The sequence below is a fragment of the Melozone crissalis genome, unplaced genomic scaffold, assembly GCF_028551555.1.
Source record: "Melozone crissalis strain CALT ecotype California unplaced genomic scaffold, PUWL_Pcris_2 ptg000006l_1, whole genome shotgun sequence".
Classification (NCBI taxonomy): Eukaryota; Metazoa; Chordata; class Aves; order Passeriformes; family Passerellidae; genus Melozone; species Melozone crissalis.
Genome location: NW_026535784.1, coordinates 31,221,808 through 31,238,282, shown reverse-complemented (window position 1 = coordinate 31,238,282; position 16,475 = coordinate 31,221,808). Strand labels below are relative to the sequence as shown.

Here is a 16,475-nt window from a genome sequence, read left to right as displayed (position 1 = left end):
TTTACTGACCTTGTTGGCACATGTGGTCCGTGAGGCCCAACAGCTTTTTGACAGCATTTGTTCCCTTATTTACCAGCTGTGATTTCAGTATTACAAACACTGATCAGATCTAGGGTTACCTTGCCCGTTATCTCTTTTATTGTGTACAGGTGTGTTGAGAGGTGTAAGCCTGACCACATATTGTAGTGAAAAGGAGAGGTGATGTAGGTAGATCACAGAAAGACTGTCTTTGAAAATTATGGATTTTATGCTTAAGCGAATTGGACATAGTAAGTCCATGGGCCTGAGGGGGCGTAGCCCTGAATGCTGGGGGAACTGAGCTCTGTTTGAGGCTCCTCTCAATGCCCTTTGTATGATATCACAGCAATTGAGAGAAGTACCTGAGGACTGATGCAAAAGTGGCTGAGGAGGGAGGAGTGGCTGAGCTTTTAGAGGGTTCCTAGAAGCCTATGGGGTGCCTTTGGAGTGTAAGGGCAAGTGGTAATAAGATAACTAGGAACGGAAATTTAAAGGGTAATTGAATGTCACAGGTTGGTTTTTTCCTGAAGCAGTTTGCTTTAAAATGCACTTTGAAGTGACAAAAACCTGAATTCTAATCCTGTTTCTTCTTCAGCCATGAAAATGACCTTAGACTCGAAATAGAGGTTTGTTATTGATGATCTTTTTATTGATGGTCTTTTTATTGAGGTCGACCTTACTTGTGAGAGACAATCAGATAAGTATGCTAGGGTTGAATTAATGAATTTTAACTAGATTTTTTTTAAAGAGAAGATCAGAGAAATAACACAGTGTTTTGAGGGTGTTTTGTTTGTGTTTGCTTTTGTATGTAGTAAATAAATTGGTCTGATGTTATTTTTGAATTCACAGGTAACAAGTGCAAGGTTTAAGTTAAAATATAATTAGAGTACTAGGATGCCTTCTTATGTGCACTTGCTAATGAGGAATTTTGAGATAGTATAAAATGACTACATGTATTATTTCCCAAGCCTCCTAGATTTAATACATATGGTGCGTAGATAAATTTCTTAAAATATATTAATGACTTTTGAAATTTATAACATCTTTCCATAAGTGATGAAGATTTTATAAGTCACTATGTCATCAAACAAAACTCTGTAAACGTAAACGTGCTTTATGTCAATAGAGTTTATCTGACTCTTGGGCTCTTCCCTTGGTTAGAGGAACTTTTTGGTTTGGAGGACAAAGCAAGGCAAATTCAGACTTTGATTTCTTCAGAGACAGAGAGTGCTACTGAAGAAACTGTACATGACAGGCCAAAATGAGGCAATTTGACATAGAGTAACAAGCCCCTAATTCAGCTCCATCAGTTCTGATGAATTCCATGCTGAGGGAAGTCTACATAGAGCACAGGCCTTTGCCTCCTTAGTTCCCAAGACATGTTGATAGTGCATTTAATAGCAATTTCACAAACAATTTCTACTGTACAATTTATTTTACTTCTTTTTCATGAAAATCCTACTTATGTTTTGGAGGAGGTTTATTTGTTCTAGTAAAGTGTTGTGACATTTATTGAGGCCCATACACAGTGATGCCTGCTTGCTTCCCAGCTGTGAGTCACTGCGAAAATAAAGATTACTTTCCCTGCCATCAGCTCACACCCAAGCTAATTTTACAGCCTTGTCAAATAGCAGGAGAAATTACTAGTTATCACTACTTAATCAGGCTCAGCTGACAAGACTAGATTGGAACAGAAACATGGTGTGACTGAAGCTTGTTGCTGTAAATTGAATACTTTGACATGCTAGGACAATTACTATGTAAATTTCACTGGGAAATGTTTTGTTCTGGTAGCTTATAGAGGTCTTGTCACTACCTGGGGGCCCAGTGGGTGCTGTAGTTTCTTTTAATAAAGGCAAAGAAAAGGTCAGATCTGAAAAAGCAGCTTAGTTAAGAAAGCGAGAGCTGACAAAGCCAGCGGGGGGAAAAAAGGTTGAAAATCTTTTTGTTTTGCTTTAACTTTCTCTGGCACTTCCTATAAGAGAAGAAAATTAGAGGTGGGCTACTTTTATGATCCAGAAATTGCAGTAGTAGTCTGCTACTTTGTTTCCTAAATCCACAAAGGGACGTCTGTGAGACACTTAACTTCTCCTGTGTTATTATCTCTCAGGGCAATTTTCAAGGCTGTGGATGTGTTTGGAAGGCACAGAGCCTGGTAACTGACCAGAGCATTGCCAGTGGTGTCCCTTAGGTGCATAAAACATTGTTGATATGTCTACAGGGTCAAGCAAATTGCTGCTTTTATGAATCAGCTTTTGCTGTCAAGTGGCTGGAATGGTGCCAGCACAGCTCTCCTTTCTCATCATTTTAGAAGCCTATATTCTTTCCTTTTGTCTTCTGCAGAGGCAGTGTATTTCTGCATCTTTCTGTTGACTGTGAAGCTGTAAAGGGGGATGATTTGGAAGTTCTGCATCTTTTCTTAAACTCATGTGATGAGGAAATTTTTTCCCCCCAAATATAAAGCTATCAGGGAAGCAAGCAGAACTCTTATTCCTTGAAGCAAAAAAATACTGTTATTTGTGCCCACTAGAGTAGGCTAACATACAAAATGAAATCATAATAGTCTTAGGATTTTTAGTACTGAATAAGAAATAAGTGTGATTTAAACTCCTTTTCACTACTCTTTTTATGAATAGTCATCCTTTCAGGTTGTATTTTAAAGGTGCCTCCTGCAGATAGCTTCATGGTGTTTCTGGAACAGTTTTTTTTTCTTCCTCAGGCAGGTTAATATTTCAGAAATAGAGCAATCTCTTGCTATTTTCTTAACCCTCTGAAAGTCTCCATGCAACTTTGAAGCCAACTCTAAAATTATTTTGTGCAGAAACTTGGTTTTGAGTCTTGTTTCAATCCCACAGAAGAATTCTGTATCTGAAAGGAAAAAAGTTGATATCGTATGTTTTAAAGCAAGTTAAAGAGTGTATCTGTGTGTTGTTTCTATGCATAAGCCTTGAATTCCAAGTACCCAGCTCAAAAAACAAACTGTAGGAGCAGCATGCAAAACTGGTGAAAAGTTTTAATTTGTCAACTATGTGTATTTAATTTTTTAGTGTAGAAATTATTTTCAAATAAATTCAATGGGGTTTTTTGTGAAGTGATTGGATTTCCAAAACAGTAATGAATTACCAAATTGAATCACATATGATTAGTGCTTTATTAGTTCCTAATAGAAGGGAGAGAGGAAGGAGATTCTTTGGACAGAGATTGATTTTCAAAGCAGTAAATACAACTTCACAATGTGGAAACACCTCGTGCACTGGTAGACCAGGCCTCTGTTTGTAAAAATCTCATCCAGAAGTCTCTGAGGGACTAATTTAATGATGTAGGGATATTCTTTCATAGGAAATACCAGATACTAAGTTCTGAAATGTCGTGGAAAGACTAAACTGATTGAGGAGAGCAATATTTGAAAGCATAATTCAAGGTTCATAACTTTTGATTCATTACAGTCTTGAAAATGACATTGTACTTAACTAATCAGCCTATTCATCATTTGATGCTAGTTTTTGGTTGTTTGGGTTCTTTTGTTTTTACACAAGTGTTGGCATTTATAAAATACTTTTTGGCAAAGTCCACATTGCTAGTGTTATTTAATAATTGTGTGTATTGGTGCAGTGGCAATGCATAATGCTCCTTTCATGTCCTCTTCTAAACTCACATTGCTCTGAATGGTAATGTCATAAGTAAGAAAATACAGTTGTGAGCTACTTAACTAGCAGGGTGAGGGTTGCTTATCATGGTTATTTTCTTGCCAAGTATCTACCAAGACATTTCAGGCTTAACACAGAAGTTATTCTGAGACTCAAGGCTTCAGTAAATAAGCTTGAAGAAATCTATTATTTATGACAAGAAATTTTCAGTTTTTCAACCTTGGATACTGAACGTAATATTCAGTGTTGTTCCATGATTAAGTGCTAACATGCTGCACTAAAATATGTTTAAATGCAATAAAAGGGACATCTTGAGGAAAGCTTCTGTTGTACATTACTAAGGCCTGTCTGTAGTATTTTGTTAAGATTATGCAGAAAAGACTTATGCTGAGTAGATCCCTTTTCTACTTTCAGTTGTCAGGTTCTTCACCCCCTTGAATAGCATTCGTGCCATGAGTCCCAGATATGTACTGCTGCTTCTTCATCCCCTTAGCCCCACCCAACTTGTTGATCCAGGCATTTCAATACTGCCCTCTAGAAATAAATGACCTTGCTTTCAAAAGAGCTTAAAATAATAATATTTTGACCATAAAAATGGTGCCAGCCATTTATTTGTTTGGAAAAGTACAACCAAAAGGTGAGTAGTTACTTGACTGAACTCTTTCTGAAGAGTTTTGCATTTCTAAGTGTCTAGGATGAGTGCATTGTGTAAAAATACAAAAATTTCAATTATACACTTTTTTAAAATTAAAAAAAATCACCTAGAGACAGCATGGGCATCCTCTTCCCAGTTTGTCTGTATGACAGGATCAGCATGAAGTAGGATTATATTATAGAAGGAAATAATTTTGGTTTAATAGTTAACTTGCTGTATGGAATAATGCTGAGCTAGTTTTTTTCCTTGTTTTTTGTGGTCAAATGTGTCACTGTGGAGCTCAGCAATAAAATGGATTCCCAGCCTTCAATAAGGAAAGCATTGGTAAGGGATTCCATAAAATTATCAGTATTACAGGTACTAAGCTCTGAAGGCCACTGCCTTTTACAGCTCTTGAGAGAAGAGCTGGCAGGTTACTGCATCTGATGAGACTGTGTGGTGAAAGGGCAAGAGAGATAACATGCCCATACGTTGCTGGATTCCAGTCTTGGCTGTGAAATGGGCAAGCTGTTTAAATTCACCGGCCTAGTCTGGCAGTCTGTAGAGCTGGGAACAATCCCAAATTCACGCTCTGGAGAAGACTGGAGGCCTGGGTCTATTCAGTTAGGATGAGCCACAGGGTGTGCAGATGTTTACTGCTACACTGCACTGGGTGCTGGTGGTGTAGCATGGCACATGCCCAGAGGTACAAGCATAGACGTGAGCTAAGCTGACTGATCAGGATTTCTTGGAATAATTTGTGGAAGACAGCATCAAACCTTGAGCACTTAGGCCTCCAGGTCTGTAAATGATCACTTACTAGCCTCTAAAGAGGAGGCTGCATTATTCCTGTAGCTGAACAAGGTTAGCTGAGGAAGACCCAGTGTGATGTTTCTGAGCAACGTGAACGAGTGGTGACTCAAACACCAAACATTAAAAATATTGCTGGACTGAGCTATTTGGTTATCTGAAGAAACACAAGTATGGAAGTCAGGATACAAGTGAGGAAAAATGTAGTGTAAACAATGGAAGACTAGTCAAGTAATGTGTTTTAGCATCCTTAAGTATTTATCCTCTTATCAGTATGGGAATGATGAGCATACATATGTAGCCTGGGCTGATTGCAGAAAACACTTTCATGGAAATTATAGTGATCAAAGCCAAAGTGAAAAATCAATTCCGTATCCTAATTTCAGGTAGACTGATTTAGTTTTCTGCCCTCAATCCCAAAATTATAAAATATCATGACAAGTTTTTCTTTTGAAACTTTGTGTGTTTATACTAATATATAGCTCATTCAAACAAGCTATTTTATAATATATATGTAGATTGAATTAACAGACTCAAATAACCTGTCTTCATCATCATTTGCTATTTAAATCAGTCTTGTTAGTGCAGAGTCCTCATATCTTATTTTAAAAGTTAATCCAGTTTAAAGTGTCACTAAGGCAAAAAACTAGTCTTGATAGAAACAAGCTAAAAATAGCAAATAATAAGTTCCTATTCAAATTATTTTGAAAGACCTTTGTATCCATTGTCTTTGTATCCATTTTTCAATTCTCCTCTGATTTTTTTTCTTTTTTAATTCCTTAATCAAAATATGATGTGATACTAAAGCTGTACAGTAATATATTTGCCTTTATCAGTTGAGCCATGATTTCATAATTAAGAGGAGAGCTTAATGATGTTGATTGACATCAGATACATTGCAATCTTTTCTACACTGAGTTATGTCTTGGAGCAAACCCTTACTTCACTGAAGCTGGCTGAACTGCCTATCTGTCCATCTTATATCTACTAACCTTTTTTGAGTATTGATTTTAGGATTTATTTCCAGGCCTTTATAGATTTTCTAGTATTTCAAGCCTCAGTGAAAGCTGTTGTGCTCTTTGGACACTTTATTCTGCCATTCAAACTACCTGAATGATACTTACTGTCCACATAAAGCCTGCATTCACCTGGTGTGCAAGTAATTTGCAATGTCTTTATGTGGAGGATGACAATTGGAGTTCCTGTATGCCATAAGTACTATAATTTGCTAAACTGATACAAGTTTGACTGAGTTTTCCACTGAAATTTTTAGGCTCTGGGAAGAATATTATTTTACTGAGTAGTATTTTAAATATTTCTGTAGGTAGTCAGTTCAGTTTCATTTTACCATATTTAGACAGTTTTACCTAATGTATATGAGGTTATGGTAATCTTTTATACATAGCATTTTTCTTTTCTACTGCAAACCTTGCTTTATTTTTTATTTTAGTGAATTTTGGTAAGATTGCATTCTTCAGGAAATATGTAAGAATCTTGAATTGCAATGTCTCATTTCTTTGGAGGCTCAAGAATTTCCCTTTTAAAACAAGAAGCAATGCCTGTAGCTTCTAAGTAGTCTTTTTTGTAGCCAGGGTGTTTGGCATCACTTCTAAAACTCAGGATATGAAGAGCACACTTGTGGAATTGGAACAAATGGTGCATGCATTATAAGTGTTTATCCTCATGAAAATACATAGATTTATTCTCATGGCACACCCAGTGTCCCAGCTGCGGAGGTCTAACTGCATCTCTGTGGCAGTTCCTGGGCCTTTTCTGAACATGACAGCTGTTCATCAGCTCTGCCCTGCAGCCCATCAGAGCACAGAGCTAGCTGCCCTCTGCTATGGACAGTGTTGGATAGAACTTCAAATAAAATGGATTTCATGTAAGGCTTTTTAAGACAGTGATCGTCTGTTGCTGTTAGAGTCTCGTGACAAGAGAGCAAGGGGCTAAAAATGAGCAGAATTCCACTTGATGAGGAAAGGCAAGTAAAGCACTGCTATGAAACCTAGCAGAAAATCATTAAGTTTAAGGTTTCATTTCTATGAATTTGAAATCTGGCGAGTTTTTTTGATAAAAACACAAAAGGATGTTTTGGTGGTTTGTGGCTTTTGCTAGAAATCAATTCACATATACCTTTACAATGGCAATCAAAAGTAAATGTAAATGAGGATTAAAGGTCAAAGTTGAATGATGGAGAAATGTTGAGAAAGTGTTAGATGCTTTCCTCTTCTAAGTGTGGCTCTGTTTTAGATCAGTCTGTTCAGCAGGAAGAATAGAATAGTTGTAGACTAAGTGCATCAGTGTTGCTTCTCCTTCTCAACACTTTAACATAATGCAATTACTCTGACACTGTCAATGTGAATATCCAAATTTAATGACCTACCCTATCCTTACACGCATAAGGTTACAATATTAACCATGCAAATTTCAGTACAACTGCTTTCAAAAGGTATCTCGTACTGGAGGGGTGACTTTTTAAAATATAAGTGGGATTCTGATGTGTTTGGGTGTTTTGGGTATTTTTTTTTCTCTTACTCTTTAGAAGTTGTTAGTCTTACATATGTGAGGTTCTTTTGCTTGATTTGTTTGGGTTTTTTTGGCTTGGCTTGGGGTTTTATGGAGGTGAAAACTTACTAGTTTGAAATCATATTTACTAGGGGTCAAAAATGCTGAATGAAAAACTTTTTCTTTTAAAAATAGCGTGAGAGTTCCATGTATGTCTGTTAGTTGCATTTGTTCTAGTCCAAGAAGCGTCACTGATGATAGACAGCCGGCAACAATAGGTGTTGGTTTTGGTAGGTGGCTTTCTTAATTTGCTGTCTGAAACAGCAATGTATTAATTATGGACTTCATTTGTTCTACTTCTTCCTACAGATAAGAATAAAAAATTCTACTAAATTCTTTTGCTGCAGTGGATTTTCTTTTTTTCACAAAACATTTAAATATACATACTTAGACTTTTCTGTCACTAGATAATGAGCACTGCTTTCTCCAGAACTTCACATTATTGCAAAGCATCTGTTCATTTTCCAATGTACATGTATGTTTTACCAGCAAGCTACTTACTAAAATGTTTCCACAGCGGTTATTTCAGAAAAGGGCTTGTCATTAAATTAATTTGCACTGTGTTTTAGGAAGGAAAGTCTGAACTACAAATTTACATCTTTTTTTTTTTTTAGTGAAGTATCTAAAACCTAGTTAGTTTATTTATAGCTACATAGCAGTTAACATTTTGCAAATACAACTATATTAGCTATGAGTTTTTATTATTTCTTTGTAACATTTCATCAGTATGGTAGCTGTATAGTGTATTGGTAAATACTGATTTCTAAATGACACTTATAAAGAGGAAATGCAAACTAAGTAGCAAATATATGTAAATTGAAACTATTCTGTAGCAGTTTTTGATATGCATAGTTACACTTCCTAACAAGGAGCAAAGATATCTATACTTTTTTTTTAACCCTAGAATTTGCAGGGCTAAACTTTTAATTTTGTTTGTTTATTGCAAAGCTGACAGGTTTCTGCTCCAGGGATACCTTTATCAGGATGTGACTTTCTTTTGAGGAATGAGAAATCGTTCACTTACTTTGTCCCCAGAGGTGAAAATGCCAGGCTTTGTTAACAACAGAGGAATGTGTTCCTTTTTTCTTTTTTTTTCAACAAAACATGAAAGATGAAATCCTATCAGATGCAGTAATCTAAACATTTGTCATAAAATATTTTTGGATATTAGGAGACACTGATTTGCATGGCCATTATTTACTTTTGAGTATTACGTTTTTTTCTTTCTGAAATGTGTAAACAACTCAATATTGAAAACAGTGAGGTTAAACATGGATATTCCATAGCTGCTGTGCAATTAAGATGCTGAGTGTATGGTGCTTTCCTTTCAACATGAAAGCTTGTTTACATTTCCTTGTTTATAAGTCCACACTTCCAGAATTGTGTGTTGCTTTATCTCTATACTTAATAGGAACAATCGTTTTGGATCTGTAGATACAAAGTTGGAGTTGTATGTGTGGATGTTGTTTTTTGTATTGTAAGCTCATATTGCCCAGGATAACACTGAATTGTTTTCTAGAGTTGATCTCTTTGTAGACCAAACAATCACTTCAGAGTAGCTTCATATTACGCTCTGGAATTCTTTTTGATAAGAGGATTTGGTTTTTGGAAATGATGTCATAGAAGATATGTCATCTGTCATATTACGGGAAAAAGTTTTCAGTGAAAGAAAATAATTCCAGACAGTTAGATTTTTTTTTTGTTTTACTCATTCCACCTAAATTCTGTCATTGTTCCAATTTATTTAGTGTTGTAAGCAATGTGTTTTAAACAATCCTGCTATTTTCACATGAAATTACTGCTTGATTGCACTGTTGAATTTTATGCCAGAAACCATATTGGTTGGATGGCCCAAATGGATGACAAATAGGCCAACTCAGATTTTCAGTATGCTTACACAATTATTTCCCTGCCTCTGCAGCTGTAAGCACAAGGTGTACTTGGAAGCACTCCCCAACACGAGCATCATCATCCCGTTTCACAACGAGGGCTGGACGTCGCTGCTGCGCACCATCCACAGCATCATCAACCGCACCCCAGACAGCCTGATCGCAGAGATCATCCTGGTGGATGACTTCAGTGACAGAGGTAAGGCCCAGCTGGTGTTGTTCTAACTTGAAATTTATACTGCAGTGTGGTCCAGAGAGAAGTTGAAGAGATGCAAAAACAGCCTTGAAGTAGCCTTTGGTTGTTAGCAGGAATAAGCATTTATAAGATCCTTTTGTTCTACTTGGCATGAGTACTGAAATTCATGTCAAAAGGAGGAGAAACTGTCAGCTGTTAATTAGGCTTTATTAATGTTGTATTTTGAATTTTATTACTGAAATACTGCAAATTTTAGTATTTCCTCATATTTTCCCTATACTTCTCTTTTACTCTGAAAATACATCAACTTTGACAGTTTTGGATGCAACTCATTAGCTTTTGATCCTGGAATTTTATTGAGGTAGGCACATTCACATCTAGTAGAAAATAGCCATACAGAGAAATGAGGGTTTTTTGAATGAAATGTGAAAAAATGCTTTGGAATAGTTGATCAAAATTTGCATCATTTATATATAGTAAAATTAAGAAAACATCAATCACTTAAATGTCTTACGCTACCATTACTTCTTGAATGCAGCGGAAAAAAATTCCACCTCAAGTTCCTTAAATGAATTTTAACGGTTCTTTAGGTAAAATTCCTCCCTGATAAGGATATAGAACTAGGAAATAGTTTTGGTTTTTTTTCAAATTTCAGTTCATCCCTTAGAAGTTTAAGCATGAAGACCTTTGACTTTGGTGTTTTGCGGGCTAGGTTTTCTGTTTCTGTTGAAGCATCCATTGCTGGTGTGTGTGTTAGCTTTGTTCTGAGTAGGCTGATAGCAAAAGAGAGAATTGTAACCTTAGCTAATGTTTTACTTAAAGCCTTTGTCTCAGCTAGGAACTTAGAGAAGCAGATTTCTGACCTACTGTTTTAAGAAGCCCCCAGGTGAGTGAGAGGAAATATTAGTAGAGCACTGCAGTAGCAGAACTGTTTCTGTAAGATTTTTTTTAACTTGACATTTCAGGATTTAGAAAGATAAATGCTGCACACATCTATCTTGCCCTCTCATATCTGCTGGTTTACTTGCAATATGTCCTTTGATGAACTGCCTCTCGATCTGTAATGCAATTTAAGTGAAATTGTAAAGTGAGTATAGTCCTGACTATTCTATGTTTATGAAATCTAGACCACAGATGAAAGTTTTGGAAATCAGACCGATAAAACAGCACACCCGGGCTGTTTCTGCAGGCTAGCAATTTCCTAGCAGTTAACAGCTCAAAGGGAAGTCTGTAAGTTGGTTTTATGAAGTATCTGACAAGTAAAAAAGCTGGTTTCTTTCCCCCACCCTTTTTTTAATTTTTGGCTGAAATAGCAGCTATTGAGGTTGTGCTTGCTCAATATGGTAATACTGTAGCATTTTTTAATGAAGAACATAATTGCTACTGTTGATGCATTTTAAAATATGCTAGTGTTTTGTAAAGCTTATCTACTTCCAGGTTATTGGAAAAAGAATTAATGCCAGTAAACAGGCTCTTGCTCTTTCTCGCATGCTCTAACTTAGTTTCTGCTGAAAGTAATATTATTTCTATAACACTAAAAAAATCTCCATAGTCGTCTTTGTTTCCAGTTTTACAAAGCTATCTGACTTTTCAGTGGAATAGCTTCCAGCTAGAAGAAGTGGTTCATATAGCATAGGAATGTTTAACAAAAGCGTTTAATAGAAGTTTGAAAAACTGAACGGAGTCTACAAAGCAGACTTAGATGAAGTTGGACCTAGAATTGTGGTACCAATAAAATTATGTACTTCTGTTTATAGGTGTTATTAAAGTAAAGTTCAGAAATGTGAATGATTGCTATTTTTGAACATACTGGGTACTGTATGCTTTAAGAAGAGAGATAACACAAGAAAAATCTGCTGCAGTCTCTACTCTGAATTCAGTAACATTGAGGTCAGAATAATTTTGGTACACCTGAAGTTGTTTTAATTCTTGTATTTGTGATCCTCTAAATTTTACTTTAATGAGACCATATTGTGTTTTCTTGTGCTCTTTTTTCTTCTTCTATATGGTGGTCACACACAATAGAGTTGGATTATTTTATGTTAAGAAAATGCTGACGGATATCTAGCTCTGTCTCCTCCCAGTTCAGAAAATAACCTATTTTTAGGCAGTGGCAGATTCTTTTACCCTTTAGTTACCTTTCTAAGACTGATAGGAGTAAAGCAGCATAAAAGATATTGATGCCAGATTAGGCAAAAAATGAAGTTTGTATGTTTAGATGTTGTCAGAACTCATAGAATCATTGCTAGCAAAGTTTACTGCTGTGTTGAGGCAGTATAGTGATTAGTGATAAATTCATATCCCTTTTCCTTTTTGTATAATTTCTTCATGAAGCTGCAGATGCCATATAGCTGACAAATTGCTAGTATTTTGTGAAATCAGTTATGTGTTATGAAAGTGAGTAAAAATGTTATTAATGTATGCTATTCTTGTTCCATGATTTCATAATATAAGGGGAGAGTTTTCTGTTAGCAATCTAAACATCATATGTAGATAGTCAAAAGTGAAAATGAGGTATTTCAATGACCATGGTATTTTTAAAATAGTGATTAAATGGCAAACACTTTTCTTTAGTTTTCTATTAATCCTGCTGTTCCTTTTTACAAACATCTGGGAAGTTATGAAAAGTCAGTTCCTATTAGAAGCAGTAAATGAGAAAAGAAGAAATATGAAAGCTGTGTAAAAGATTGTTTTTTAAAGGCTCCAGCATTTTTCCTCCTTTTTAACTAATGCCAATATAAATACTGAAATGCGCTGAATAAAACTTTTAATAACAAATGATGAAAATGTTTTACTGAACAGATAGATACCAGGAGTTTGCTGGTTCTTCCGCAGAATAACTTATATGCCTTGATTTTATTCATATGCACTCCTTTGGCTTTTATGATCAGAACCTAAATCTTTAGATAGTTCATGCATAATATTCCACATAAATTATGACATTTAGGTGTTATAAAAATAAAAGGACAGCTGCATATCTTTAAATATCAATATAATGCAGATTAAAGGCTTGATATTTTGAGGGAGGTAAGGAAATGTTATGAAACACGAAAGTGCAATATTTGGTTATGGACAGATTTAATATAAAAAAACTACCTGAATATTAGAAGTTACCTATGACAGGAGGAAATGGGGATTTAAATATAGGTACAGAGTTGCAAGATCTCTTTATTCATGTAATGTATGAGAGTGTTTGTATTTAAAATGGTGAACCAACAGGTAGGAGAAAAATGTCTGATTTAGTGGAACTTCATTTCAGCAAAAATAACAGCTTTGATTTATTTTGCAAATGCAAATGTCAGAATGTTGGTGTACTGGTGAGATGAAGGAGGACTGAATCTGAAGCTTGTAGGTGCTCTAATAAATGTAAAATGAATACATTGTCACTTAAGCACTATGAAAGAGAGGAAAATAATAGTCTTCTACTTAGCTTGCCTTAGAAAACTATGGATACAGTAAGAGTACATTTTAATGATGTGCATAGTTTTTATATACTAAAGTGTGCAAAGTGTTTCTGATTTTGTGATGGATTTGGGGCTGCAGATCCAGTACCTGATTCACATAAGCCTTGTATTTCAAACTCAAAGACCTATCAGTTTCAGTGTAACCTACCACAGAAAATCAACCTTTATATTTGAAGTAGCAGCACACCTTTGTGTCGTTATCTGCAGTGGCTTTGTGTGCAGCTCTAGTTTTGTGATTCTGGTTTCTGGGAAAATGAGCCTTGTTCAAAGTGGCTTCTTTTTCTGGGAAGATTTTGTAGTTTGTGAGAAGGTTGTTTGAAATGGAAGGTGGGGAGGATTGATGTTAAAGATTGGGTGTTTCTTGTTGACATAGTTTGTTCGGAAGTCAGTCTGTCAAGAGACAGATATCTAAAAAGGGGCAAGAAGCAGAATATGGGCAACAGTTTTAAAGGAAAGGGCAAAATGAAAAAGAAAGCAAGTTTTCATTGGTTCAGTAATGGAACATCTTGCATTTACAGAGGAATACTAAAAATTTTGATTAATGTTTTAAAACTTTGGGGAAACATAGATTTGCATAATTCATTAGTTTAACAGTTCATGTTGGTTGCCAACATATGATAGATTTGTACATCAACTTTTATTTCTTTTTATGTTATAATTACTTTATTATCATAGACTTGTAAGCTGTTGCTAACACAGTATATGCCCATGAATGTAAAGTTGACTTAGAAAGGATTTTGACTTTACCTTGTAGTTCTTGAAGCAGTACAGGACCTATTATAAGAAAAAATAAACAATGCCACAGCCAACAATAAATTTATTAGCAGTAACAGTTATTTGGCAGTATTTTAGTTTGGAAAAAACCCCTCAGATCTGCCAAGGGAGAAAAAGGAATTTGAAAACTTAAAACTTGGTAGCCTACAGCTTCTTCCTCAACTAGTTCCTGTGAATAGCAATGAACTGGTTTTTTGGTAGAAAATTAAAAACTAGGAAATTTTCCTTCATGTTGATGAGCCAGTCCCTTCTCATATTGCTGTCTATTATGTTCTCCTGTATCTATCCCCTTGCTTAGGTCTGTTTTCTGCATCATTCATTTGAGAGTGTCATGTTATCTCCTATCAGGTACCACATGGTTAGTGTCAGACCTCTGAATAGGCCAGTTCAATAACATGGAAGTCGGTGTGCAAAAGCAACTTGTGTTTACTTTGTCAGAGCTGTAGTTGGTCAGTGAACTTCGGTGCCAGTAATGTGGTTTTTTGCTGTGAACATGCAAGATGAGCTGATGTGTGACTGGGATTTTTTAAACTGTAGTTCTGTAAACTGCATTGGTCATGTTATATAATAATGATAGAGTAAGGGAAGGGAGTTTGTGCTAAAAGCAAAGCAACTCTATCAGACTATCAGATTGCACCACTTTCCACTGAAGGAACACATGCTATTGCATGAGGTGGAAATTCCCTGTATTTTGTTTGTAGATAGTTTATAACACGTCATTGAAATTCAAATGTGTGGATGCTTGGCTTCAGATTATGGCTAGATGTAACTTTCTGACAAAAGGGAAGGGAAGGTTTTATATTTTATGAATTACTGTCTTGTCATAGGAAAGCTTTGCTAAAGACAGAAAGTGTCTGTGTGATGAAAGCTCATGTCTCCAAAAATTGCAGTGTTAGGCACAGCTTGTGTAAGACATGGTTTGTGAGAAGGTAAGGGTGACTCTGCATATAAATCTGTTAGGTTTGTAGGCAAATAGTTATACCTGAGGCACAAAGCCTTACCAGCTGGGAAGCCTGTTGCTACAAACAATTAATTATACAAAGGTAAAGAGAGATGTTTTCTGCTTAGTGAAGAATTTGTAGTGGCTTTCTACTTGCTTAATGCAGCATCCTGGAAGCCAGGGTGATCCCAGCAACTTCAGCTGCCCTGTTCATTTCACTGATAGCATAAGCAAAACCTTCCTGGAGCAGAGTTGAACACAGCAAGGTTTTCAAGTAATGTTGACCTTAATATTAACATATTGCTGCATCGTGTATACTACATCAGAAAAAAAATAAAATCTTAGCTTATAAGCCTAAGTGAAGGTCAGCCTCGTATTTTAAAGTGATTTAAAAAAAGGAAAAGGCCAAATAGAAAATGAAACAAATTCCATTTCAAGATGTCTGTATTGACTAGAGATCTAACTAAGTGCAGGATTTACATTTTTATACTTGTGATATTGAGCTATAAAATGCCTCTTTCATTTCCTCTACAATGCACTCAGTTACTTGAATTTCATGAAACTTGGACTTGCTTCTGGTCAAAATACTATCACTGTAAAAAGTACAACTTAAAACCTGTACATGCATAGGTTGCAGTAAACTGACATGAATCTGTAATACCAAGTTTTCTGTTCTTCACTCTACATTCTCAGTTTTGATAATTTAACATTATCAATGTAAAATGAATACATTGTCACTTAACAAGCACTATGAAAGAGAGGAAAATAATAGTCTTCTACTTAGCTTGCCTTAGAAAGCTATGGATACGGTAAATTCTGTTGTGGGTTTTTTCTTCTGAAATTACAGAATACAATCTTTTACCTTCAGCTCCTTGATGTACCTTGCAGTAGCAGTTTCATTACTGAAAGCATTTTGACGTGACAGAATGGCTTTACCAGTGGTAAAAGAAAGAGTTGGCCTGAGGCTGGTGAGATTTCGGCTCAGAAGAATAATGGTCATTTTGAAGGCAACTGCAGCTCATCCCAAAATGCATTTTATTTGCTGGAGTAAAAGTATTGTCATGTTATGAGATAGTCACAGGTGGGAAGAATTTCAAATAACTGAAGTTTTACAGTTTATCTGGACAGAATTGAGAATGTGTCTGCATTGAGATAAATTTAGGATTATCTCCCACATCCCAATGCTGCCTGCACTCAGGGAACTCAAATACAACTTGGCTGTAAAAATGAAAACTCCAGTGATGAAAATATTAATATGAAAACAAATTCTTAATTTTCACATAGTTGATCAAATCAGTTATAAAAGATAGATAATTTCACTTTTGAGTATGTGTGGAGTCAGAATACAAAGCTTTTGCTTCCACAAAATTGGTCAGTCTATCTTTAGTTGCCCACCCTATGAAATGCCTGCTGGGTGTGTGTCATGCCTCCACACTGCATCCCTTGTGTTTGTGAACATGTGAGGAATTCTTGAGATGGGAACTAATGAGCAGCCTGCACTTAGCAAGATGGAGTTCTCTGGGTGTCAGAGTCCA

The 16,475-nt window shown here is 35.8% G+C and overlaps 1 protein-coding gene across 1 annotated transcript in view; it reads left to right on the top strand.

Annotated features, from left to right (window-relative positions):
- Positions 1–16,475, top strand: part of GALNTL6 (polypeptide N-acetylgalactosaminyltransferase like 6) — a 423,505-nt gene that overhangs the window by 185,573 nt on the left and 221,457 nt on the right. The window contains exon 4 of the mRNA XM_054292088.1: positions 9,599–9,765. Within this exon, the coding sequence (XP_054148063.1) occupies positions 9,599–9,765 (167 nt within the window). The remainder of the gene's footprint in view (positions 1–9,598; positions 9,766–16,475) is intronic.